We start from the raw sequence: 25559 nt of genomic DNA, 5'->3' as shown, positions 1-25559 counted from the left end.
GCAGATTTTGTCATCTAGCTCCAATCATTTTTGATCATTTGAGTGTTGCTGGTTTTGTGTTCAGTAGATATTTTTACTGGAAATAACACAAACATACTGCACACAGCTTACACATTGGCAAAATTTGTTGTTGCGCCATATCTCACAAGAGCGTACACCAGTATAAGAGACTGTGATGGATGAACACTGCAAGTTAGCTATAATATGGGGCTTTTGTCGCAGATTTAAAACATGAAAGGGCCACGAGCCTCAGCATTTGGCTTTAGCCGCGTCCTTGTCAGTGGATGGAAGTGTTTGGATGGAAGGAGACAGGACAAAAACAAAGGGGCTGCTGGGATAGACACCGCTCACGTCTCTGCCTCGTGCTGACAGCAGAGATAATGGGCAATAAGGCAGTGCGCAGTTCTAGATGAGTGATTGGCTCTCAGCACTGTCAGTCATGCTCCAGGGAGCTCTGCTTCACCCTCAAGGCCATGATTGGGAGGGGTGCGGGGTTGGTGGGGGGTGTCTGAGGGCAGAGAGAGAGAGCGAGAGAGAGATGGAAGCTGCTGGGAAGGTTTGGTCTGATGCAGTGGCATGTGATGGACTTCTGAAATGAGGAAGAAAAGTTACCTCTCTGCATAATCCAATGTAAATGCATGTTTCATTTGTTGTTTACATGGTTTCCAGTATATGGAACAGCCTTCAACATGATAAACAGTTAGTACATGTCTTTGACCAAATATCGTAATTAGAGATTTTCTTAACATCTGAGCATTTCAAGCTTGTTTTTGCAAGTCAGCCAGTTCTACTTCTACCAATGCGCCAAATGACTCTTACCGGCACTGAATGAGTTGAAGGAGCTGTTCACACAAGCTGAATTATTGCATTAAACAACAGCTAGAGGAAATGGAACAAAGTATTTGTTGAGATGTGTTTTTAACTCTTTTTTAATTTTACAGTTTGAGTATAAAAAGGCTTAACTGTAGATGCTGTGCACTAATATATATATAATATATATTATAAAACTAATATAACAGTAATGCTGTCTTCGAGGTTTAGAGTGATGATCATCCTCATGAATATCATTCTCTCCTAAGCTTTTCTTATCAAGATGTATAAAGGGTTATTTATTTATTTGAGGAAATAAATGCCACTGGCCTGATATTGTAGAGTTTAATTTAGGGGCCCTATTTTAAGGATCTAAGCGCATGGTCTAAAGCGCACTTAGTCCGAATCCACTTTTGGTAGTTTAACGACGTTAATAAACCAACCAGAGTCTCATCTCCCATTCCCTTTAAAAGTTTACATGGCGGATTTTGCAAGCAGAAAAACTGAACACTTCTCCAGAGAGGAAACGGATCTGCTTGGCAACGAGGTTAAAGCGCAAGCAGACCATCTACGGGACAAAGTGTGCGAGCGTTGTGGATCCGCCTATAGGCGCACATTACTAACACAGGCTTTAAATAACAAAAAATAACAAAAAAACATCATTTTCAGACCAGCAGCCCATGGGTGAAAAAATGCATTTGCTATTTAAACAACGTGGCGCAGGATGTGAAAATGATAATCGGCCTGGGGCTGGATTGGGCCGGGTGTATGATAGGAGGAGTTTTGGGAGTAGGCAGAGACTTCTTTTGCAGTCTGAAATACAGTAGCATTGCATTGGTTGCAGACTCTCGTTCTGGTAGAATTTTAATTCGACTTCACAGAATGTGCTAGCATCATCAGCCCACTTGACCTAAAGTAATATTTTACAGTGACATTAAGTGGGCAGACTATGGTTTGGACTGAAATCTGTTTGTTAAATTATGTAATAGTGAATACTGATTTATCTTTCGCATTAATTGCTTCTACAACACGTTCATGTCTCAATGCTTTACTACTGTAGACTATCCTCTTCGAAGTTTGGTCACCACTGAGTGTGTTAACAACCTGAAATCGGTAATCTCTTTGCTATCAGTCTTACAGCGTGTTTGACCGTCCCTGCATGACTCCCAGCTCTCTGCATCGCTGCCTCTTTCGATAGGATTAGACTCCAGAGACCCTTGCGCACCCCCACCCTTCCCCTGTCAGACACACGTTCATCATTCACCCTGCAAACCACCACCCCCCACACCTGTCGAATGGCTGAGCTCAGCTGGATGGACAGGTGGGCCGCCTGCCTCTAACCAACCAAATGACAGTGAGGTGATGAGCTATCAGACCACTGCACTGAAGGAAGCACTGCTATAATATGATATCAGAGTAAATCAGAGCTCATCACCATAAAGAGCATCTCTCTGACATTGTGTCTGCTTAAATTGAGTCTGCATTTTTCTTCAATGTTAAACGATCATTTCAACTCGCCCTCATGTCGATTTATAAGTTGGTTTTGCTTTCTTTATAGGTTTAACCATGGAACACAAAAATAAGAATATTTTTAGATTGTGCTTGTTGCTCTTTTCTATGGAAGCTTGTTTCCGCCACAGAATAAAATGGCATCACAGAATAATTGCGAGAAATAAACTTGCAATTCTGATTATTATTATTTTTTGCGATTGTTCTGACTTTTGTTCTGACTTTATAACTCACAATTGCGACTTTATAACATGCAATTGCGACTTTATATCACACAATTCTGAGATAAAATGTCAGAATTGTGAGGTAAAAAGTCGTAATTACCTTTTTTATTTTTTATTCTGTGGTGTAAACAAGCTTCCATACTTTTCCAATAATGGGCAGTTTGGGCACTGAAGAAAAATACAGAAGGACCATCGAAGTATCATAAAAGTGATCCATATGACTTGTGCACAAAGTCTTCTGAATCCATGTGATAGTTTTTTGTGAGAAACAGACTGAAATATCAATATTTTGGTCCTTCTATGCAACCCTGCATTCCAGTACCTCAAACAGTATAGCATGTTTTGATTCCCAGAGAATGCATAAACTGATAAAACGTATAAAAGCATACACCAGATGCAATGATATATTGTTGAAAAATAATGATTTAGTAAAATTCTGATTATTAAGTAAATTTAAAACTAGATTTACTAAGTAGATTTTTTTTTACCATATGCTTCCTACACTTTGGCACCAATCACTGTTTGGGTAAAGTTATATTTTAATTTGAAGTTAATATGAACTAATTGTGATCTTTTTTATTAACGTAAAAAAAGATTCATAAATATTTTAACAAATGCATTGCTCATTATTAGGTAGTGTTAACTAATGGTACCTTCTTATAAAGTGAAACCAAATATTGATATATTATTTTGGTAACACTTTACGATGTGGTTCGTTAGTTTACATTAAAGGGCACCTATTGTGCAAAATTCACTTTTACATGGTGTTTGAACATAAATGTGTGTTGGCTGTGTGTGTACACAACCACCCTATAATGATAAAAATCCAACCAGTGTTTTTTTTAAATCCCCATAAATCATAAGCACTGTCTCAGAACGAGCTGTTTTCAGAATCAATGCAATGTGACGTAGAATTGCACAAGCCCCGCCCACGGCTGTTGATTGACACTGCAGTTTGAGTATAGACCCGCCCTGAGTGAGCTGGACACAGTCCGCCATTGTTTCGATGCTGGAGCAGCTGTAGAATGTCTCCGAAAGCGATTGAGGTGTTATGTTTTTTGGATGTTAGAATAAACATAGCAGTCTTCATTTACTCTCGTTGTTACTCGAGGATTGATCAGTACAACTGCTCTCGTGATCCAGCTTACAGTCTCCGGAGCGACTGGACTAACGTTACTGATCACGGCAGAAATGAAAGTGAGAGTATAACGTTATATTTGTTTACTGTTAGTTGTAACGAGTGTTTTGTGTACTTCGCGGTGTAACATTATGTTCCATTATAATGAAAGGGAGAGAGAGAGTTTATGGTTAAGACTTAATGCGCACTTCATATAGGCTACTGTGTTTAATGTTAATGCACTGTGAGCAAACATGAACAAACAATGAACATGGATTAATATATGGGTTAATAAATACAGTAACAAATGTATTCCTCATGGTTAGTTCATGTTAGTTAATACATTAACTAATGTTAACTAATGAAACTTATTGTAAAGTGTTACCATATTTTTTTCTAGCTACAGAACATCAGCCAGCTTTAATAGAGTATGTAATTTTAAATGCAGACCCCAAATGCTTCCCACCAACCGTTCTCGTGTATTCTTGCACGAGTGGAACCCTCCACACAACACCAGAGATGTTACCAGTTTGTTTACAGTTGAATTTGACACAACAAATCACAGCCGGCATCATTTCTTCCTGCCTCTACACATCTTGTTTCCTACTAAGGCTGCATTAGCTGGCAGGTTGGTGTAGCATCACCCTTGAGACCTGCCCACTCTCATTCACAGCACACCATTTCTGCACATGAATGATTCTAAGCTCGCTTTTCCGCTCCTGATTCATCAGCATGTAGGAGGCTTCCAAAATCGCTTACCACTCTTAAGTTGTACTCCGGCATTGTCGTGCAGAAATTAGCCTTCTATTTTTAGACTGATATCTGCAGTGTTTGTGTTGGAGGATGCTGGATGCAGTTTGGAGGCACGGTGGGGCACGTTACACCGCTGGCTGCTGCCACTGCGGATTCTTCACGCCACATTACCCAAGCCAGTAGCAGGCCTGCTTCCTAGATGACTAAATCTGAAGCAGCATTAAGGGTGCGAAAATAACCCTCTGACAGACTCAAAACGCATCCAGACAAAGAGCGCATATAGTGTCTAGCGTCAAACGGTGACCCCTTTTTGGACGGAATGTGCATTTTGTACAGATTGCTAATAGATGTGTCTGTTGAAGCCACAAGATTTCAACTCATGTTTAATAGCTGAATAACTACACTACCCATAATTCTAATCTGTAAGTCTGTAGTATGTAAGTAAAGTAATGCCAAATGTTTTTGAAACAAAAAAGCTTGTTGAATTGCACTAATTGGGAATAACAAACAAACATGTATTGCATTAACCGTGCTTGCATTTTAATGCATTACATTTTTAGGGCTTGCATTTTCTATGGGCTGAAATTCAACATGGTTGAATATTTTTATGGACTTTTACGAGCTTTTCTGTTTGGCTCGAGGTCATGGTGCAAAGGACCCTAGGTTGAAATTCCTCCGAACCATCCCTTTAAAGGTAGGTGTCACGAATTGCGTGGAAGCAAAGACGGTAGTCGGATCTAAATGCAAGTAGACTTTAATCACTCAGAACTTGAATAAACTTATAACAAGGAACCGGGAAACTCACATGGAACGTACATACATTCAATAACTGACCACGAACAAAAGAGCACACAGGGTTTAAATACACAGAGGGGATGAGGGAACGAGACACAGCTGTGGCAAATGAGAACAACGAGAGGGACCAAACGAACTAACAAGGCAACACACCTGAAACAAGGGAACTAATAATTAACATGACTAGGGCTAAATGAATACAATAAGCACACACAGAATCAAGGAAACTGAAAGAAATAAAACAGACCAAACACAAAGAAACATGAATGAAATAAAACAAAGTCCAAACACACAGAAACAGAACCTGATCATCACATAATTCCCCCCTTCCGAAAGGCGTGACCTCACGCCGTTCAAGATCAAGGCGATGACCTGGGAGGGGGGGGAGGGCGTCCTGGAGTCCCAGACAGGGTAGCTAGGGACCAAGGATTCCAGGACGGCCTCGGAGCCGGTGGCCACGGCGGAGCAGGTCGTGAGGGTGGCCACGGCGGAGCAGGTCGTGAGGGTGGCCACGGCGGAGCAGGTCGTGAGGGTGGCCACGGCGGAGCAGACTTAGACGGGGAACAGGGCGGAGCAGACTTAGACGGGGAACAGGGCGGAGCAGACTTAGACGGGGAACAGGGCGGAGCAGACTTAGACGGGGAACAGGGCGGAGCAGACTTAGACGGGGAACAGGGCGGAGCAGACTTAGACGGGGACCAGGGTGTAAGAAGCACAGAACTGGACGGGACCAGCAGCATAAGAAATTCGGGCGGTACAGGGAGCTCAGGGGTGTTAAGCCGTGCAAGGATCCATGTAGGTGCCGCCTCCATGGCCCTCTCAGGGTACCTCCTGCCCCCCCCCAAAAAATACTTGGGGAAATTTACGGGAGGAACCTCTGACCTGTAAGCGGGCTCGAGAGAAGCCTCCCGGAGCTTGAAGACCGCAGGTAAGGCGAGGCGCCGAGGTGGGGCCGGCAGGGCGAGGCGCAGAGGCGGGGCCGGCAGGGCGAGGCGCAGAGGCGGGGCCGGCAGGGCGAGGCGCAGAGGCGGGGCCGGCAGGGCGAGGCGCAGAGGCGGGGCCGGCAGGGCGAGGCGCAGAGGCGGGGCCGGCAGGGCGAGGCGCAGAGGCGGGGCCGGCAGGGCGAGGAGTCTGGGAACGCCCTCCGGAGCCTGGCGAGCCCAACGAGTCCTCCTCCTCCTTCTGCGACGGCGCTTCACTGGGCTTGATTCATTACAGGATGCAGTAGACTCAGTAGACTCACAGGATGCAGTAGACTCAGTAGACTCACAGGATGCAGTAGACTCAGTAGACTCACAGGATGCAGTAGACTCAGTAGACTCACAGGATGCAGTAGACGGCTCACTCGGCTCACTCGATTCACTTGGCTCACTGGGTTCGTCGAACGCGGTCTCGGCTGGGCTGACGTGCAGCGCGGGTTCGGCTGGGCTGACGTGCAGCGCGGGTTCGGCTGGGCTGACGTGCAGCGCGGGTTCGGCTGGGCTGACGTGCAGCGCGGGTTCGGCTGGGCTGACGTGCAGCGCGGGTTCGGCTGGGCTGACGTGCAGCGCGGGTTCGGCTGGGAAGACGTGCAGTGCGGGTTCGGCTGGGCAGACGTGCAGCGCGGGTTCGGCTGGGCAGACGTGGAGCGCGGGCTCGGCTGAGTACGGGAGAAGCACAGGTTGAATGAAGCCCACGTGAAGCACTTTTACCTCCTCCGTTAAGCCCACAGCAAACGATGAACCACTCATAGAAAGAGCCCACTCGATATACTGACTCAGAGTCCCAGAAGGATCAGGCATGGGCATCGCTGAGTAGAGGGGCTCAGACAGTCCTCCACGGAAAAAAAACGACAAACATAAATCATCCAGGGGATGATTATGAGCCAGTTTCAGAAAGTCTGTCACGTAGTCCTCAATGGGTCGATTCCCCTGACGGAGACGCATAATCTCTACTGGATCCATCACGGGGTCCTGGGAACTACCTGCTAGATCCGTTGTTTGGTCAGTTATTATGTCACGAATTGCGTGGAAGCAAAGACGGTAGTCGGATCTAAATGCAAGTAGACTTTAATCACTCAGAACTTGAATAAACTTATAACAAGGAACCGGGAAACTCACATGGAACGTACATACATTCAATAACTGACCACGAACAAAAGAGCACACAGGGTTTAAATACACAGAGGGGATGAGGGAACGAGACACAGCTGTGGCAAATGAGAACAACGAGAGGGACCAAACGAACTAACAAGGCAACACACCTGAAACAAGGGAACTAATAATTAACATGACTAGGGCTAAATGAATACAATAAGCACACACAGAATCAAGGAAACTGAAAGAAATAAAACAGACCAAACACAAAGAAACATGAATGAAATAAAACAAAGTCCAAACACACAGAAACAGAACCTGATCATCACAGTAGGGTAGGTCAGAATTGTCTAAAAAAACTTTTATTCAAATTTGTTTAAACTGTCTTTATATACCAATACATAATTAAAATGCAAGTACTCTAAAATAGAGAGTATAAAAAACTGAGTGACTCTAGTGTATTTAATCTTCAATAAACACAGCTCATTAATTCCATTCACTCCCACCTAAAAACGGGTGCGCGACTGCGCACACGTGGGCAGAGCCAGTAATAGCGGCGGTAGTCATGGCGACGGAGAGTGACAGTCGCGCAAGCCAATCACTTGTTTCGTCCCGGTAGGAATTAATGAGCTGTTTTTTTTGAAGATATAAATACACTATAGTCACTCAATTTTTATACTCTCTTTTTCAAAGTACTTACATTTTAATTATGTATTGGTATATAAAGACAGTTTAAGCCAATTTGAAAAAAAAGTTCTTTAGACAATTCTTACCTACCCAACCCTTAAGGTTGTCACAGTACCAACATTTCTGTAGTTGGTGCCGATACCAGTAAAATTTAGCGGTTCTCGGTACTAATTTCGGTACCTGATCAAAAACAGTTGAATTAAGTACTTAGTAATTTTGGTTATCACTGTCAACCATGCAGTTTCTAATGTATTCACACATTTAAGTGTGGTTGTCAATCCAGAAACGTTGCAGTGTTCTTAGCTAGCAGCATTAAAAAATTTACTTTATAAGAAACCCGAAAGAAATCGACCACCAGTGGGGCGTAAAGGATTGTATGCATGCCCACGACATCATAAAATATGGTAGAACTCCTCATTCTGGGCAACTTTGCCTATAGGACCACTGCTGTCAGTCAAATTGTTCGTTAAATATTGATGATTATTTTAAAAGCCTACTTTCGTGAACTAGTCCTCAACCTGGATTTAAACTGTTAAAAATCTTTAAAATACATATATTTCTTTAGTAAATAGCCTGTTTTTGCTGTACATTATATTTTCCATCTAGGTGGTTATACAGGCTTGCTTAATAAAAACATACAATCTTTTAACGCATGTCCTTAAAGGTCTTAAAGCGTTTGAACCCCGATAATTTATCCTTGTTGCTATATTTTCTTATAGTTTTTGTTGCTTATTATTATTTTGTGAAATACCTCCAGAGTCTGGAACCAAGGTCGTTAAAAATCTAATCACTGTTGCATTTTTGTTGAGATGTCAGAGGAAGTCAATCAGCTTATTTTTGGACTGGAATTTTTAACACTTTGTTTTAAGACAAAGATGAGATTACTGCAAGAAGAAGGAAGAATGTTGCAGGCACGATTCAAACTTTCATTAGTCACTTAAGCTTCGCAGCTTAAAAGCATGCAAGCTTTCCACAAGGCCTCAAATCAAATACTCAAGCAATTCATTTGGCCTCAATGTTTGAGGTTTATCAGGGTGAAAGAGCTCTCCCTGGTGGTAGCAGGGTCATCCCTGTGCAAGGAATGGCTTTAGTGCTTCCAAGCCAAATGTCAGAGCTGACGCGGATCAGGGACATGTAAATGAGGTAACTAATTGCCTCCATTGGATTTAAAAAATCAAAGCTCGGTACACTGAGCTGCAAACGGAGCAGTGGAGAAAATTAAACTTCCCCAGCGAGTGACAATCAATGTAAAATGAACAGAATGCAAAGCAAGCACTGTTTCTTTCTCTTCCACTTTAGCAGATCATTATTCTGTTTCAAATGCTGCGGGAATGTGTTGTTCTGGCCAGTGAGGAAATTCAACATTGATTTACTGCATCAATAAGCCGATTGCGTTCATTAATTTCAACAGGTAATAAAGCTAATATTTGCTTTTCCACTCTGTACTGTAAAATATTGCCATGATTTTACAACATTTAACAGGATTTACTGAAAAAAGGTCCTTTATGTAAGATAATAGTGTTTATATTTTCATTTGACGCCACTGTTGTAGTGATTAGTGTTCATTTTTGCTGTGAACTAATTTACTTATATTTTCTCCCAGCCAGTGTTACAGAACACAATCTATTATTTTAAAAAAAAATCGATACATTATTCTGTTACATTTTGTTCCTTGTATAAGGAACTGAATGCTTTGCAAATGAATGCATGAGAAGCACCAAGGTGAAAAACAGTTACAGATTTCAATGCATTATAAATAGTCTAAAATTGCTTATTTATTTGTATGGTAAGCCATGATTTCCATGCAGTCTTAATGCACTCACCAGCACTTCAGCTGCAAGTGGATGTGTCTCAATGGAAATAACTTGTGTAAGAGCTCTCAGAGTGAGTGACATCGGATCAGGCCCTCTGAAGATGACCCTGATAAGGCTGAGTTGAGATGTAACTGTGATACAGCATTGCTGGAGAGACTCCTCCGAAAGACCCTGTGAGATCACATGAGTTCAGACGTTAATAGAGACCGCTGTGGAAAAACAGCAAGTTACTGATACCTGTGTTGAGCCATCAAAGCTGTGGGAAATCTAACATCACCTTATGAGAATATTCAGAGTATTTAGTTTAGCATCTCTGAGTCCTGAGCAAATATGAGAGAATGAATTTCCCTTAACACCTCCGAATCAATAAGTTATTGCTTTTAATATTTATTCTCTGCAACTTTGCATCTCCTGCATGCAGCAATAATTTAGTAAAATTAATAATACCCTGTTTCCAAAATATTGGGAAAAAGAGTACCCAATTCAATAGTATGAGAACCTATGTATGCGCACACATCTGAAGTGCGCGCCCAGAAAGCCGCTTCTCAGATGGTGGACAAATGCTGAATTGACCGGTCGCAAAGACCCGCCCCCTTTAGTTACTGTTGCTATGTCCTACAAGCTACACCGCTCTCACTCTCACGCCACACCATGTTCTCACGCAGTGAAAAGTACATCACGGAGCAGAGAGGACTGACAACGCGCTGACAGACAGGACAGACCTTTGATATTAAACAAAGTCTCACCTTTCAAATTTGGTCTTTAAAAAATTAAAATAATTAAACAATAAATACCGTTTTGTGGCTCTTTAATGTGTCTGACAGATCGCTGAAGAGCATCAGTTAAAGCTGCTTGTGAACCGATCATCTCTTCCTTCTAGTTCATTTATAGCATCAAATAAACATGAATGAACATAAGAAGAAATGTTGTTTTAATCGCGGAAAGATGTCAGTACACTCCGTTTTTCAAGTTCAAATCCTCCCATGTTAATCTACTAATTCTTCTGACTGCTTTGTCGGACAAAATGGCTGATGGCGAAGTATGATTGGTCAAAGCACCTGTCAATCAAGCTCACTGCGAAGGGCGAGCTCTCTTTCACTATCCTTGGGGTTGAATGGACACATTCACCCAAAATTGCATTTAAAAAAAATGGCAGACTCTGCGAAAATACTAGTAAACATGTTCTATCTTCAGTGAATATAGTTGAGAAATAAAACATACATGTGTGTAATAATCAAATTGAATCCGTGCAGCTCTCTTAAAGTGACAACAGTCTAATAAACAGGCTGCTGTCTTTGTTTGAATGTTAATCAAACAACAATTGCCAAAGAAAAAAAATCACTCACTGCTCTTAACTTCTGTAACTTTAATAAGGATTAATCTATATTTAATTTATAATTTGAAGACTACGCAGTGCTGTTACATATTATTATTTGGTTTCTTTACCTAAAAATTACTGTTAGACTTGTACCTGAAAAACATGAAAAGCAGTGTTGTTTTTTATTTGCATGTTTGTTTTACAGTGTTTCTCAACCGGTGGGTCTGAGCGGATCGCTGAGTGTGCAGTTAAAAAACAAAAAACGCAATTCTAAACGTTTTTCCAATGCAAGACTTTTATTTTGAAACTCATGCATGGAACCTGATGACACTTCTGTCAGGTGCATGAGGAAAACGCGTTGTCCCGATTCAGTGTCTGCGGTCAGATGAGATGTTGTAAGATGTTGTGAGTGTGTAATTATCGTAACTTGTTAGAAAATAAAAAGTCTCTCACCTAAAAAAAATTACTTTCCTGTCCTTTCAGACATTATTCTATTCGTAGGGCTCACTCTTCAATTGCACGCTCAAATGCGGCGTCGTTAAATTATTAAGTCATGAAATAAAAGTAAAATACCAATACATCACAAAACTGGTAAGTTACGTCGTATGTTAGCTGGACCTGGGAAGGATTTGCATGCAGGTATGATGATGTTCATTCTATTCAGGAGCAGTATCCATGTTTAATTAACTGTTCATGTTAGTATTGTGCATGTATTTACCATAGTAACCGTCGTTCCCATAACCCCAAAATGCCATGGTTTTTTTTTCACTTTGTATTATTTTGTATATTAAATTACTGTGGTGGCTACCAACTAATTAACTAGCCTACTAATTTACACTCATTATGCAGCTGTCTAATGCCATAAGTGCTTGTGACGTGAGTTCTAACTTTAATTATCCCTTGTGAAACAATGGAATTTATAATGCACAATTTTCAGCATTACAAATAATCTCAGAACATGCAGACTTCATACTCATGGAATACTTCATACTGCATTCATGTCACAGAAACCTAGATTGTGCAGTACATTTGTTTTTAACTAAGGTGTATTCCTAGGCACAATATGAATTTGTGGTGACATCCAATCTGAATTAAAATCTATGATTTAATTGCTCATTGAGCGTGATTTGCTAGGCGTTCATTGTATCATGGCTAAAAACCTCCTTCACAATAACCTTCTCTTGCCCTCTCTATCTCAGTTTTATCTTAAGCTTTGCAATTCTTTTTCCTTTCTCTCTCTCTGTCACTCCTACAACCCTCTCTTACTCCTCTGCTTTCTTCCCATCCTGTTTTCACTTGTTCTCTCTCCTCCTTTTCCTTTCTGTCCCTGTAATTTGCTCAGAGGGGAGCTGACAGTGAGTTCTGATACATCCTTTGGCAAGCTGAAATTCTAGGGGAAGAGAACAGTTAGCATGAAAGAAACAAGCCCTCGCAGATTTATGAAGACATTCGCCATTGTTCTTCCTTTACTGCAGGGTAATTTGCAAATAGCAATGTCACACTTCAAATGTTGGATACGGAAATAAGCTTCCTCTGCCAAGAGGCACTGGGACTCGAATCATGAAAAAGCACTTGAGGACCCATCAGCAGGACATTTGGAGAAAAGAATGTAGGGAATGTAATGTCTCTTAAAGGGTTACATCAGACACACCAATGCAGCACTCTCTGATTCCTTAATTCAGACAAGATGTGAGGTGAAAGCGAAGGGTCTTTCCTAGGGTTCGCCAACGCCAACGTTCATGGTTTGCTGCTTCACTTTAGCACTCTGAAAAAGCTCCCACTCTGTCCGGGTCAACCTCAGAAAGACACTTCACGGAAACCTTGGTTTTAACTCTGACAGAACTTTCTCAGAATGACCAATTGTAATGTTTAATGTTACTGTAATCATTATTGTTTATTAGGGACGCACAATATATCGGCCCCCATATCGGTATCAATATGTTAATTTTTAATGTTATCGTTTTATCGGCCTGATAATAAAATTTGGCCGATATATTAAAGCCGATAAATAATGGATTATGTCCTTCAGCTGATACACTTCTGCGCACTGTTCTCCATAATGGTTTTGAATTGCTTGAAATATGATTGGAATCACTTCAATAATGGAAAATACAGTAAAGTGCAACATGTGAAACGCAAGTCTGTCATATAGGCTACACAAAGTTATAATGACATATAATTAATTGTGTACTTGTGTAATATAAATTATATTAATATAATTGTGTGCTTGTGACATGGCTGTTAATGGTGAGACTTTTGTTTTTGTAATCAGGCTTTCAAAAATGATAAAAAAATTTGGATTTAGATTTATCGGCCAATATATCGGTTAACGGCTTTCAAATATAAATATATGATAGTTCGTTTTTCTGAAAGACTAATTCGATGACTGTTCCACCTCCCGAAAAGACCAACATCCATTTTAATTTGTAATGTGCCCAATCAACATTGAATTATTGAAAACAAATAAATGTTTTTTGTCTCTCTTGTTTTCAGCTCGTGAGGAGAATGTGGCTACGTTCCGGGGTTCGGAATACTTCTGCTATGACTTGTCTCAGAATCCCATCCAGAGTAGCAGTGACGAGATCACTCTGTCCTTCAAAACTTGGCAGCGCAACGGTCTCATCCTCCACACGGGCAAGTCGGCGGACTACGTGAACCTAGCGCTGAAGGACGGCGCCGTTTCGCTGGTCATCAACCTGGGCTCCGGGGCCTTCGAGGCGATCGTTGAGCCTGTCAACGGAAAGTTCAATGACAACGCCTGGCATGACATCAAAGTGACACGCAACCTGAGACAGGTAATCACGAGACCACAGCCGCTCTTCAGACTACTCACAGATAACTGGAGGACTAGTTCATGATTCAGCTCACATGTATTTATGTAGCATTTGCTTTGAAATCTGATAATACTATTGGAATTACGTAATTAAGACATTGTATTGTAATTTTCTAATAATGGATGGGTATGTTCTTATTTTCTTCCTCTGTTTTCAAATCTTGAAGTCTTTTATCTCTGTTACTTGAAGTGGTTTACCCTTAAGGGCTTCTGAAAATTCTAAGCTTGACTTCAAATCCTTTCAGTCTATGCTCCGAAGCTCTACAAGTGTCAGCAAACCTTCCAAGTTTTAGCTCAGATACTGTATCACATTGAAACTCTTTAGTCAGTGGTCGGCAGTTATTTTCAATACATTTACATATGGTACACAGCTACAAATAGCTTTGCAGTGAATCCTTAATGCATTTATTCACTCAAGAGACTATGGGCCTCATTTATAAAGATGCACCTTGTGATGAAGAGTCCGTGAGGATGTAAAAAAATGATGGCGCACTCGCAGAAGCACTTCGTGCAAGGTGGAATTTATTTACAGTGCCAATAGGGAAGATAGTCCATAGTGAAATATATTTTGAATCTTTTTAAATGTGAACATACGATAATTTCAATTTGAAATCAACTTAAAAAAAAAAAAAAGTAATTAAAGTATTAAATGTGCATAATAATTCCCAGAGGTCGCGGATTCCGCGTCAATTTTACGTCATTGACGGAATTTCCTTTGTAGTGACGGAAAAACCCCAGTAGTATGTTCCTGTACAACCGGAGGCTGCAGTTTCAGGACCCCAGTTCTAGGACCAGAGTTCCAGGAGCCTAGTTTTTTTGTGACAGTGCCACCTACCGAACTGGATGATATAGCGGCGGCTGCAGTTTCAGGATCCAGGTGTTTAGTTTGTAAGATCCATCTATTATCTTAAGTCTTGTTAGAAAAAATAAAAATAATATTGGGTCCTTGTGTTAATTCTTTTAACAAATACGATTATGGAATAGAAAAGCTCCTGCAGCAGGTGGATTAGAGCAACAAGTAGCATCAAGCTACATGACACATTTAAAATATTAATATTACACTATTACTTAAAGCTCACTTTAAACCACCATCGAGTATTTGTACTGTATAATATTCCGGTCGAGGTTTAAAACATATTGAAATATGTTATATTTAGCATTTTATATGCAGCTAATAGCTACACCTTAGTGTGTATACTGTAAACATTCTTTATTATAAAAATACCCCAAATCGCACGAAAATCACACACAAAAAATTAGGGACCTGGAACTGCGGTCCTAGAACTGGGGTCCTGAAACTGCAGCCCCCGGTTGTGCAGGAATACCCTTCTCGAAAAACCTGAAAGCTGTCAATCATTTTGACAGATTTCACTGAGGCTGATGTATTGTAACTTGTAACTGTAATTCTCACCCCTGTACACTTGGTGGCGAGTGCACTCTTGCTGACTATAAAGTCAATGGTCAACGAATGAGTTATGTGACATTGTTTACAAGCTGTTTTATTGAAGTCTTTCTGATCGAAACACTGATTGAGCGATTACATGAGACATGATACGGATTTTGGTAAGTTGAACTGTATTTTTAAACACATTTTCTGATGTTCATTTATGTTTATTTAATTCTGTAATGTAATAGTAAAGAAGAAGGTATTGATCGCGTTCACTCGCGCTCCTCTTTGCTTGAACTCTCGCGCTCCTCTTTGCTTGAACTCTCGCGCCACATTAAAGAGCGTCAAAACGGAATTTATTGTTTGAATTTTTGTGATAAAATGGACACAATTTGAAAGCTGAGACTTTGTTTCATATCAAAAGTAACAAAGCACAAAGCTTATCACGATTTATTGGAAAAACATTCATGATGAAACCTGAAAAGTGACGCACAGTCTGTGCATAAATACATAAATGCTGATCTTGCCTATATGCCTGTCCTGTAAGTTTGTGAATAAAAATGAAAATGTGAACAAAACAGAGCCTATTAAATGGCTTATTATCATTAAAATATGAAAGTTAAAATGACAGATAATAACAGATTACGACGGAATTGTTACAACTCGACCTCTGATGATACTAGAATGCCTATTGTGTTAACATTTAATATTTCCTTTTTTTTAATTAAATATATTTTCTTACACAGATTTGTTTCTGTCTTGAAATCCATGGAATTGGATAGTACGTTGGTTTTATAAATGAAGCCCCTAGTGTTTCTCTTGTACATGAAGCTTTTGATAAATCAGCACCAGTAAGAGTGTTTGTTTCTGCTGGCCAGCCATAATGTTCATGGATTCAGTGCGAGTCTTCAGTGAGATCATGCTTGATTTGTTTGGCTGACCTTAAACTTCACTGGCAGGTGAGGCAGATTTATATGGAGTGAAAATATGATGAGGGCTTGACAAGTAAGTGCTTTTTTCATGTCACTACTTTGTTCAGACTGGTAAAAGATATAGTACAACCCTCATGTGATGTTTCAGACGAGTGTACGAGCTGACAGACTGAAGGAGCTCTCTCTCTCTCTCTCTCTCTCTCTCTCTCTCTCTCTCTCTCTCTCTCTCTCTCTCTCTCCTTCATGGGCGTTGCTGTTTTACAGAATGGTGGGGACAGTTGAGGGGAGGGGAGGGGGGTGCACATGCAGTAAATTCTGGTTTTATGTCTCAAAATTGTGCAGCCTTAGGTCATGAATGATATTTAGATTATAGACTAATAATTTAATAATGCCTGTTATGGTTTAAAAAGTTTCTGTCAGGGATGCTCTTAGACTAAACCTTTAGAAAATACAGCTTGCTGGTGCCAGTGAATAAATTTACTTGGTAATAGGTTTGCATATAAGTATTCATAAAAAAAAGGTCTATTTTTTTAAATAACTTATTAAGAACCATTCAATTTTACAAATATGTAATTATAAAAATGCAATACTTATTATTCATAAAAAGAAAAAACAAATTCACTATAACTCATCTGTGAAATTCAAGAAATGTGCGCCATCATACTACCACTAATTAAATTGGGCAGTTTATGAATCAGTCCATGTTAGGGGTGTAACAATATATAATTGTGTCACAATATATCGCAATACAAAAATGCAACAATATGCATCGTGGATAGGGACAATATGTAGTGTCAGTACATTAAACTACTATATATTATTTGGAATGTATTGTATGAAATGGGGGAATATTTATTGGTCCTGATAATGGCAAATGTCTTGTTACCAATAAAAAGTGACCTACATTATTTTAAATATATCTAGTCAGTGACAGAGTGCAAGCATATTCATCTAAAATAATTCTGGATTTTCAGCAATCATGAAAACGTTTCTTCTGGTGTCACTATTGTCCTGTGCTTTGGGTTACTAGCACCAAATCCAAGCCTGTTCATTTACACCCACAATGTAATATCAAACTTAGCATTTTAATCAACAGTTAAAATAGTTGGTTAACCTTTTATCATATGTCTTGGAGATAATATATCGGAATAATATCGTATCGTGAGTTCAGTATCGTGATATGTATCGAATTGTGACATGAGGGTATCGTTACACCCCTAGTAGGCTACATGTTGTAATAATTTCTCGTGAGCACGCAATAGTTTCTCGTGCGCACGCAATAATTTCTCGTGAGCACGCAATAGTTTCTCGTGCGCACGCAATAGTTTCTCGTGAGCACGCGATAGTCTTTATATTTTTATTTTTGCAAAGATCCCTTTAGGGGCTCCGTAGTTTTCACTGTTAAGAAAAACTTTTTTTTTTTTAATTAATTTTGTTAATTAATTAAAATTGTAAAAAAGTAATGTAACTACCTATTTCGCGAAGTAGACAAATAGACCAATAGAAAATGAAATATTAACAATAACATGATTAGAATTGTTTTTCACACAATCTCAATACCACACAGAGTTGTTTGAGGGAGCAATAATTTTTCCAGATCACTTTGAGGACTCTAATTAAGCTACAGAATATTTATTTTGATAAACTTTATCTCTACTTCAGCTGCTGTTGGCCCAATGTGTTTGCATTTTGTGTTGTGATTTCGCTAGAAAGTACAGTGAGCCACAAAAAACTGGATATTTTCTAAATCTACTAGCCGCTGATGAGATTTTTAAGGGGCGTTCACATCAGGCAAATTCTGGAGTTGCATTTTCAAAAAAACTATTTTTAACATATCAACTTGAAAAGGTACAATCATGATGTAATGCTCAAAAACCTATGGCGCAATAGCGTGCAAGACTAAAGGTGTAGAGAGTCTTTTATCATGCTAAACACATACCAGCTAAAGGAGAGCAAACCACCAGCATGCTTAAAGCTCTGCACTGAAATCTAGTCAACAATCTACCTAAATAATTGTCTCGGTCCTGTGACGACTAGTCATATAGTCAACCATTTGGGACCCATGTCTATTGGTCTATTGGTCACATGTCCCCACTATAAATAACACAAATAACAGCTCTCATCTTTTCTATATTTCCCTTCCTGTTTCTCACATGTTGGGAAGAGAGTTTTTAAGACTAACAATATTCATTCATGGGATCATTTTTTATTACTAACCTGTTTCTAACCAAACTAATGTACTAACTCCCTGAATCTTCATCATTAATTTCTTTCTCTTTTAATTTCGTCCATTTATTAACAACCGTTTTGTTCACTATTGTTTTGATTTCCTTTCTTCCCCCTTCTTCCTGAAAGCACTCAGGCATTGGACACGCTATGGTAAACAAACTACATTGTCTGGTAGATATCATTCTTATTGTCCTTTTTTTGGTTTGCCGTGTGTCCCTCTCCCTTTTTTTCTTTTATCTTTGAGTTTCATTCTAGACACTCTTTTCAAAAAATGAGGAAATGGGTTTGTATTACCAGGACTTTTCACATTTCCCCCCTTTCCCCCCTCTCAAACTTCCCTCCCTTCTTTTACAGTTTTGTTGTTTTTGTTTGTTTTATTTATCAGGCTGGCTTTTACGTCCTCACATTAACGTTATGTAGAGATTCACATCCTCACTGGGACTCTCACAGGAACTAGTAAAGTGTTGTTGTTATTTTTTTTTCACACACCAAGCCTCCACATTTTTTGCGAGGACTGTCGGCAATAACTGACAGAGGATTTCCAAGAATGTCCAGAAGGGAAATTTCCACCCTGCAGAGCCTCCCAAAAATAAACGAACACTCAAGAGAAACCTAAGAACTCTGGGAACTCTGGCAGTTGATACGTCCAAAACCAGTCATGGCATGTCCTCATCTCCACCGTCTCATTCAGCCTCATGTATCACCACAACTAACACTACATTCAGTTTATCACTCCACTTCCACCCAAGTCCCCTGCGTGTGTATTCTGCACGTTGTGTTCTGTGCCGTGTGTCTTGTTGCCTGGCTTTCCTGCTGCTTTTTTTATTTCAAGTTCTGCATGGGTGCTTGCTAATTGGCTGTTGTAGCTTAGCTCCTCCCACTTTCCACTGAATCATTTCCCATGTTTATTCAGTATGACCTCTTGAAAAAGGATAAAACATTTGATTTTACCAGTGGTTAATGTCTTCCTTTAATGCATGCATTTTCAAGTTTCAGTATGTGTCTGAATGTCTGTTTATGTGTATGATTGAACTTGTAATATAAAGTAGTTTACCCCCTCCTAAAAGTAAAACAAGTACAAATAATTTGTCCTTGGTTTTAACATTTACTAACCCTGAATTAGTAATATTCCAAACCAGATAAGAATTCATTTTCTTAACCCATCAAAAGATGAAGAAAATATTCATCAGCAATATTTTCTTTACCTGTCCCGTGAACCTATACTAAACTATCACCAATAAAGCTTAACCAGACCAATGGACCAGAGTGTTAGCAGTAAGCAGCCCGTAATGAGGGCAAATCCGGAAAAAAAGAAAGGTTATCGCTCAGGTTAAAAGCACATCTTCAAATGAGTTTCTAATTTGCTGTCTTTCTATATTGTCATCGTTTCACAGGTTACTATATCAGTGGATGGTATACTGACCACCACAGGATACACTCAGGAGGATTACACTATGCTGGGCTCAGATGATTTCTTCTATGTGGGGGGAAGCCCAAGCACCGCCGACCTGCCTGGATCTCCCGTCAGCAATAATTTCATGGGTTGCCTGAAAGAGGTGGGTCCTATCAGATGTGCATAATTGTGATTGCACGCAGGAACGCACACACTGTATAATTGGCATCACGAAAAAAGTATTTGGGAGGTTATTGCCTTTAATTTGATTTTGAGACCCTATAAAGTTTTTGTACACACAAGTAATGCTTAAAAATGGTTGCATTAGATAAGGAAATATAAAAAATGGCATCTGTATGCAAATTATGCTTTAGCAGAACTGACCTCACTTTTAAGCAACTGGTCTTAATGTGGTTTAAGTAAATGTCAGTTTTTGTCAAGTTCAAAAAGGTGTCCTAACAGTGTAACCACGGGTAGTTCAACATATTAAAGTGGTCATATAATGCTATTTTAAAAGTTAATTATTTTTGTTATCGGGTGTAATAAAATAGGATAGAATAGAATATTAGAGTGCTCTGATTGGCCGGCTGACCCAGTGCTCTGACTGCTCAAACTCTGCAGACTGGCTCTGACTTTCGGCATATAGCGCCACGTTGTCCAAGACTGCATATGGGTAAAGGTCTGGGTAAAGATCATGTAATGTATTACAGCCGTAATAAGTCAACAGACTCACAAACTTGACATAAAAATGGATTTCTTTTGACTGCAGGGAGGTTATTGGTTTATTTTCAGTGAAATAAAAAAATAAAGAAAAAATAAAACAATCCATTGATTTCTAAAGCCACTTTTGTAAAGTCTATTCAATCCTTTCCTCTGCCACAATAATGCAATGTCTTTGTTTGAGTTGTCTTCATTTGGGGGCTTTTCAGAAAACATTCATTTTGATTCATTTGGTAATCAATCAGCATATCATAATTAATTTAATTACAAGTTTTCAATCTCTTTAAAAGCCTTAACAAAAACACTTGATTATTGTACAGGGTATCGACATTATCGCTTGTCGACCTGTCCGGGACAAATAGATTTTTTGAAGGAGCAAATGAAAACGAATTTTACTTGCCCAATTGGATAAGTAGCCTGATTAAAATGTCAATAACATGAAAAATAATAACTAGGGAATACCAAACCGTGAGAATTAATTTTATTTTATTCTATTTATTGTAAGTGGTGACTGATAGTGGATCATAATACTGTATATAATGTAATTTTACTGATTGTAACAGGTTTGTGCTATTGAGGCATGCGCAGCCACTCGAGGAGAAATCGATGCAAATGAGCGCAGCACACACAAAGAAACTCCATTAACATACTGCGGACATATTTTTTGGGATGGATTTTTTTTATATTTATGACATTATGATACAGTTAAGCAACATTACACAACCTAGAGTGCTGTATTCCTGAAAACCATCACAACTGTATATGTGACACTGATTTCATACAACAGTTCAATAAACAAGTACCGTATTTTCCGGACTATAAGTCGCTCTGGACTATAAGTCGCATACAGTCAAAAAATGTGCCATGAAGAGGGAAAAAAACATATATAAGTCGCATTATATAATTTAAAAAATATTTAGAAATTTATTTCACAAAATCCAAGAACAGACATTTAATCTGGAAAGGCAAGTTATTCAGCTCCACAATAGCACACATAACAGGCTGAATAGGTGTCCGGTATGTTAACGTAACACATTAAGAGTTATTCAGCTACAATAGCATAAAGAACATATACCTGGGAGGCTGAATAGGCTAAATTAACATAAGCCAGCGAGTCCAACAAGTTACCGGTAAGCAACTTCACCAAGCTCCCGCGATCTCATTCCTCAACACTGAATCCATTGAGTTCTTCCTCGGTCGCTTCTGAACAACTCCACTAACTAGAGCGCCCTCTCACGGCTGTAGACGGTAATGTTTTCTTTTGGTTCATTTCAGTCAGTATGAATTAATTTTGATATACAGTATAAGTCGCAGGACCAGCCAAACTATGAAAAAAGGTGCGACTTATAGTCCGGAAGTTAATAGTTAATATTAAGACACTTACATTTTTGATTTAATATTGACTGTTTTTGTTATATTTCAGCAGCGAAAATAGTTCCAAACAACGATCACAGCAGAACCATCGTGCATCTCATTTCATTACGTAATGATTCAGTGTTAACAAAACAGTCGAGTCAAAGATTCAGTGACTCATTCTTAAACAACTGCCTCGTTTTTTAACGAATCAGCCGTTTGAATGAATCATTTGAATGAATGACTCAATGACTCATTAACTCATTAAGAAGTTCACTTGCCGCCACCTACTGGCAGTTTAGTTTAATGTTTAAAAGTATAATTTTTTCCCCCAAGATTTCTTATTTGTATATAAAAAATATATATATATTTTAAAACAAACATTATTTAATGCAGTTGTAATAGGGCTGGACAATAATTCAACATCAATATGTATCGCAATATAATTTTTTTCAATAACGGTGATATGATTTTTAAACACATTTCTGATATTTCGATATACATTACAGGCATAGGCTACTTTTACGTTTTAATTTTTACTGCGTGATAAATATAAGCAGCACGGCACAACGGTTCATATGTTCATTGTTTTCAAATTGACCCTTCGCAAAGCCTCCTTTGTCACGATCCACACGCAGGAAACACAAAAGATCCAATAATGCAGTAAAGAGTTTTAATGGGGAAATCCGTACTCACAAACAGTCCAGGCAGGGGTCAAAACCATAAGAACAATCCAAACATAAAACAAGAACAGAACAAGAAACCAGGACTAGGAAGTGGCGTGATAATGGACAAGGACTCCGTGACACATACTAAAACAGACAGGGTATATATACACAGGGAATAGACAATGATAATGGGGAAATGGCTGAGTGCAATGATCAGTGATAAGGAACCAGCCGAGTGCAATGAGAAGACAAGGATCGTGGGAAATGTAGTTCAATAGTGTGATGGACACCGTGGGGAAGGAGGACATCTAGTGGTGACCCAAGGAACATAAACCAGACACTGTGACATAACCCCCCCTCTACGGAGCGGCTACCAGACGCTCCAAGACGTGACCGACAAACAAGAGTCCAGGCGGAAGGATGGAAAGGTGGAGGATCAGGGGGTGGGATGGGGGGCCAGGTCCATGGAGGAGAACAGGAGCAAGGGGGAACGGATAAAGCGGCGGCCAGGGCAAAACAGACAGTCCATCGGGCGGCCAGGGCGAAGCAGACAGTCCATCGGGCGGCCAGGGCGAAGCAGACAGTCCATCGGGCGGCCAGGGCGAAGCAGACAGTCCATCGGGCGGCCAGGGCGAAGCAGACAGTCCATCGGGCGGCCAGGGCGAAGACGACCCCTCGAGCGGCCACGGCGTTGAAGACCCCTCGGGCGGCCACGGCGGTGAAGACCCCTCGGGCGGCAACGGCGGTGAAGACCCCTCGGGCGGCCACGGCGGTGAAGACCCCTCGGGCGGCGACCAGGATGAAGACGACTCTTTGGATGGCCACGGCGGTGAAGACTCCTCGGACGGCCACGGAGGTGAAGACCCCTCGGGCGGCCACAGCGGAGAAGACCCCTCGGGCGGCCACGGCGGAGACGACCAGGGTGAAGACGACCACTCGGGCGGCCATGGCGGAGACGACCAGGGTGAAGACGACCACTCGGGCGGCCATGGCGGTGAAGACCAAGGCGGGACAGGGACCGACCCTGGCTCAGGAACAGTCACAGACACCAGCGGCTCAGGAACTGCAACAGACGCCACCGGCTCAGGAACTGCAACAGACGCCAACGGCTCAGGAACTGCAACAGACGCCACCGGCTCAGGAACTGCAACAGACGCCACCGGCTCAGGAACTGCAACAGACGCCACCGGCTCAGGAACTGCAACAGACGCCACCGGCTCAGGAACTGCAACAGACGCCACCGGCTCAGGAACTGCAACAGACGCCACCGGCTCAGGAACTGCAACAGACGCCACCGGCTCAGGAACTGCAACAGACGCCACCGGCTCAGGAACTGCAACAGACACCACCGGCTCAGGAACAGCAACCGACACCAACGGCTCAGGAACAGCAACAGACACCACCGGCTCAGGCACAGCAACAGACACCACCGGCTCAGGCACAGCAACAGACACCACCGGCTCAGGAACTGGAACAGACACCACCGGCTCAGGAACTGGAACAGACACCACCGGCTCAGGAACTGGAACAGACACCACCGGCTCAGGAACTGGAACAGACACCACCGGCTCAGGAACTGGAACAGACACCACCGGCTCAGGAACTGGAACAGACACCACCGGCTCAGGAACTGGAACAGACACCACCGGCTCAGGAACTGGAACAGACACCACCGGCTCAGGAACTGGAACAGACACCACCGGCTCAGGAACTGGAACAGACACCACCGGCTCAGGCTCGGCGGGCGTGACGTGAAGCTCAGGTTCGGCGGGCGTGACGTGATGCTGGATCGGGGCCGGCAGGGCGAGCAGCTCGGGCGGGGCCGGCAGGGCGAGCAGCTCGGGCGGGGCCGGCAGGGCGAGCAGCTCGGGCGGGGCCGGCAGGGCGAGCAGCTCGGGCGGGGCCGGCAGGGCGAGCAGCTCGGGCGGGGCCGGCAGAGCAGCATGCCTAACCGGCACGTCAGGGATGGCAGTCACCTCTGGGATGGTCTCTGGATTAGGAACCACCGGACGGTCCGTTGAAGAGGCCCTTCTCCTTCTCCTCTTCCGTCTCCGGACCACCGGAATCGGAACCACCAGACCCGGCTCTGGAACAGCAGACACTGGCTCCGGCTCTGGAACAGCAGACACTGGCTCCGGCTCTGGAACAGCAGACACTGGCTCCGGCTCTGGAACAGCAGACACTGGCTCCGGCTCTGGAACAGCAGACACTGGCATGTCCAGGATCCGAGCCAGACGCTCCAAATAGTCCATCATTGCCTTGGCGGCCCCACAAATGGGCATCTCTAGACCAGTCTCAAACTGAGCAGATGGGACGTGAGCAGTCTCTGACTGGGCAGACGGGACGTGAGCAGTCTCTGACTGGGCAGACGGGACGTGAACAGTCTCTGACTGGGCAGACGGGACGTGAACAGTCTCTGACTGGGCGGACGTACGTTCTCCCCTTCTCCGCCCGCGATGGCGAGATGGTGGCTCTGATCCGTCCCTCACCAGTCCAGGGACGAAGGGGGGCCAAGATGGAGAGTGGTGTTGGCCTTGTTCTCGACCACCTCCTCCTCCTCTGTGACCTCCCCGGGTCCCACGAAAAATAACCAGACGGGTCCCCTCAAAACAATCCCTCCTCTCCCGCTCGATGGCTGGGGAAGAGAAGTTGGAACTCATACTGCTGGATCTAGGCTTGACGGAGTCCTTCTGTCACGATCCACACGCAGGAAACACAAAAGATCCAATAATGCAGTAAAGAGTTTTAATGGGGAAATCCGTACTCACAAACAGTCCAGGCAGGGGTCAAAACCATAAGAACAATCCAAACATAAAACAAGAACAGAACAAGAAACCAGGACTAGGAAGTGGCGTGATAATGGACAAAGGACTCCGTGACACATACTAAAACAGACAGGGTATATATACACAGGGAATAGACAATGATAATGGGGAAATGGC

At 41.8% G+C, this 25559-nt stretch overlaps 1 protein-coding gene across 1 annotated transcript in view; it reads left to right on the top strand.

Annotated features, from left to right (window-relative positions):
• nrxn3b (neurexin 3b) overlaps positions 1 to 25559 on the top strand; it is a 346388-nt gene that overhangs the window by 70965 nt on the left and 249864 nt on the right. Inside the window, 3 exon segments of the mRNA XM_079583552.1 lie at positions 13596 to 13897; positions 18610 to 18633; positions 19878 to 20039. Of these exon segments, the coding sequence (XP_079439678.1) occupies positions 13596 to 13897; positions 18610 to 18633; positions 19878 to 20039 (488 nt within the window).

Source organism: Phoxinus phoxinus (assembly GCF_949152265.1).
Source record: "Phoxinus phoxinus genome assembly, chromosome: 16".
In the NCBI taxonomy this organism is placed as follows: Eukaryota; Metazoa; Chordata; class Actinopteri; order Cypriniformes; family Leuciscidae; genus Phoxinus; species Phoxinus phoxinus.
Note: the sequence above shows the minus strand (reverse complement) of the source record. Positions and strands in the feature narration are given on the sequence as shown.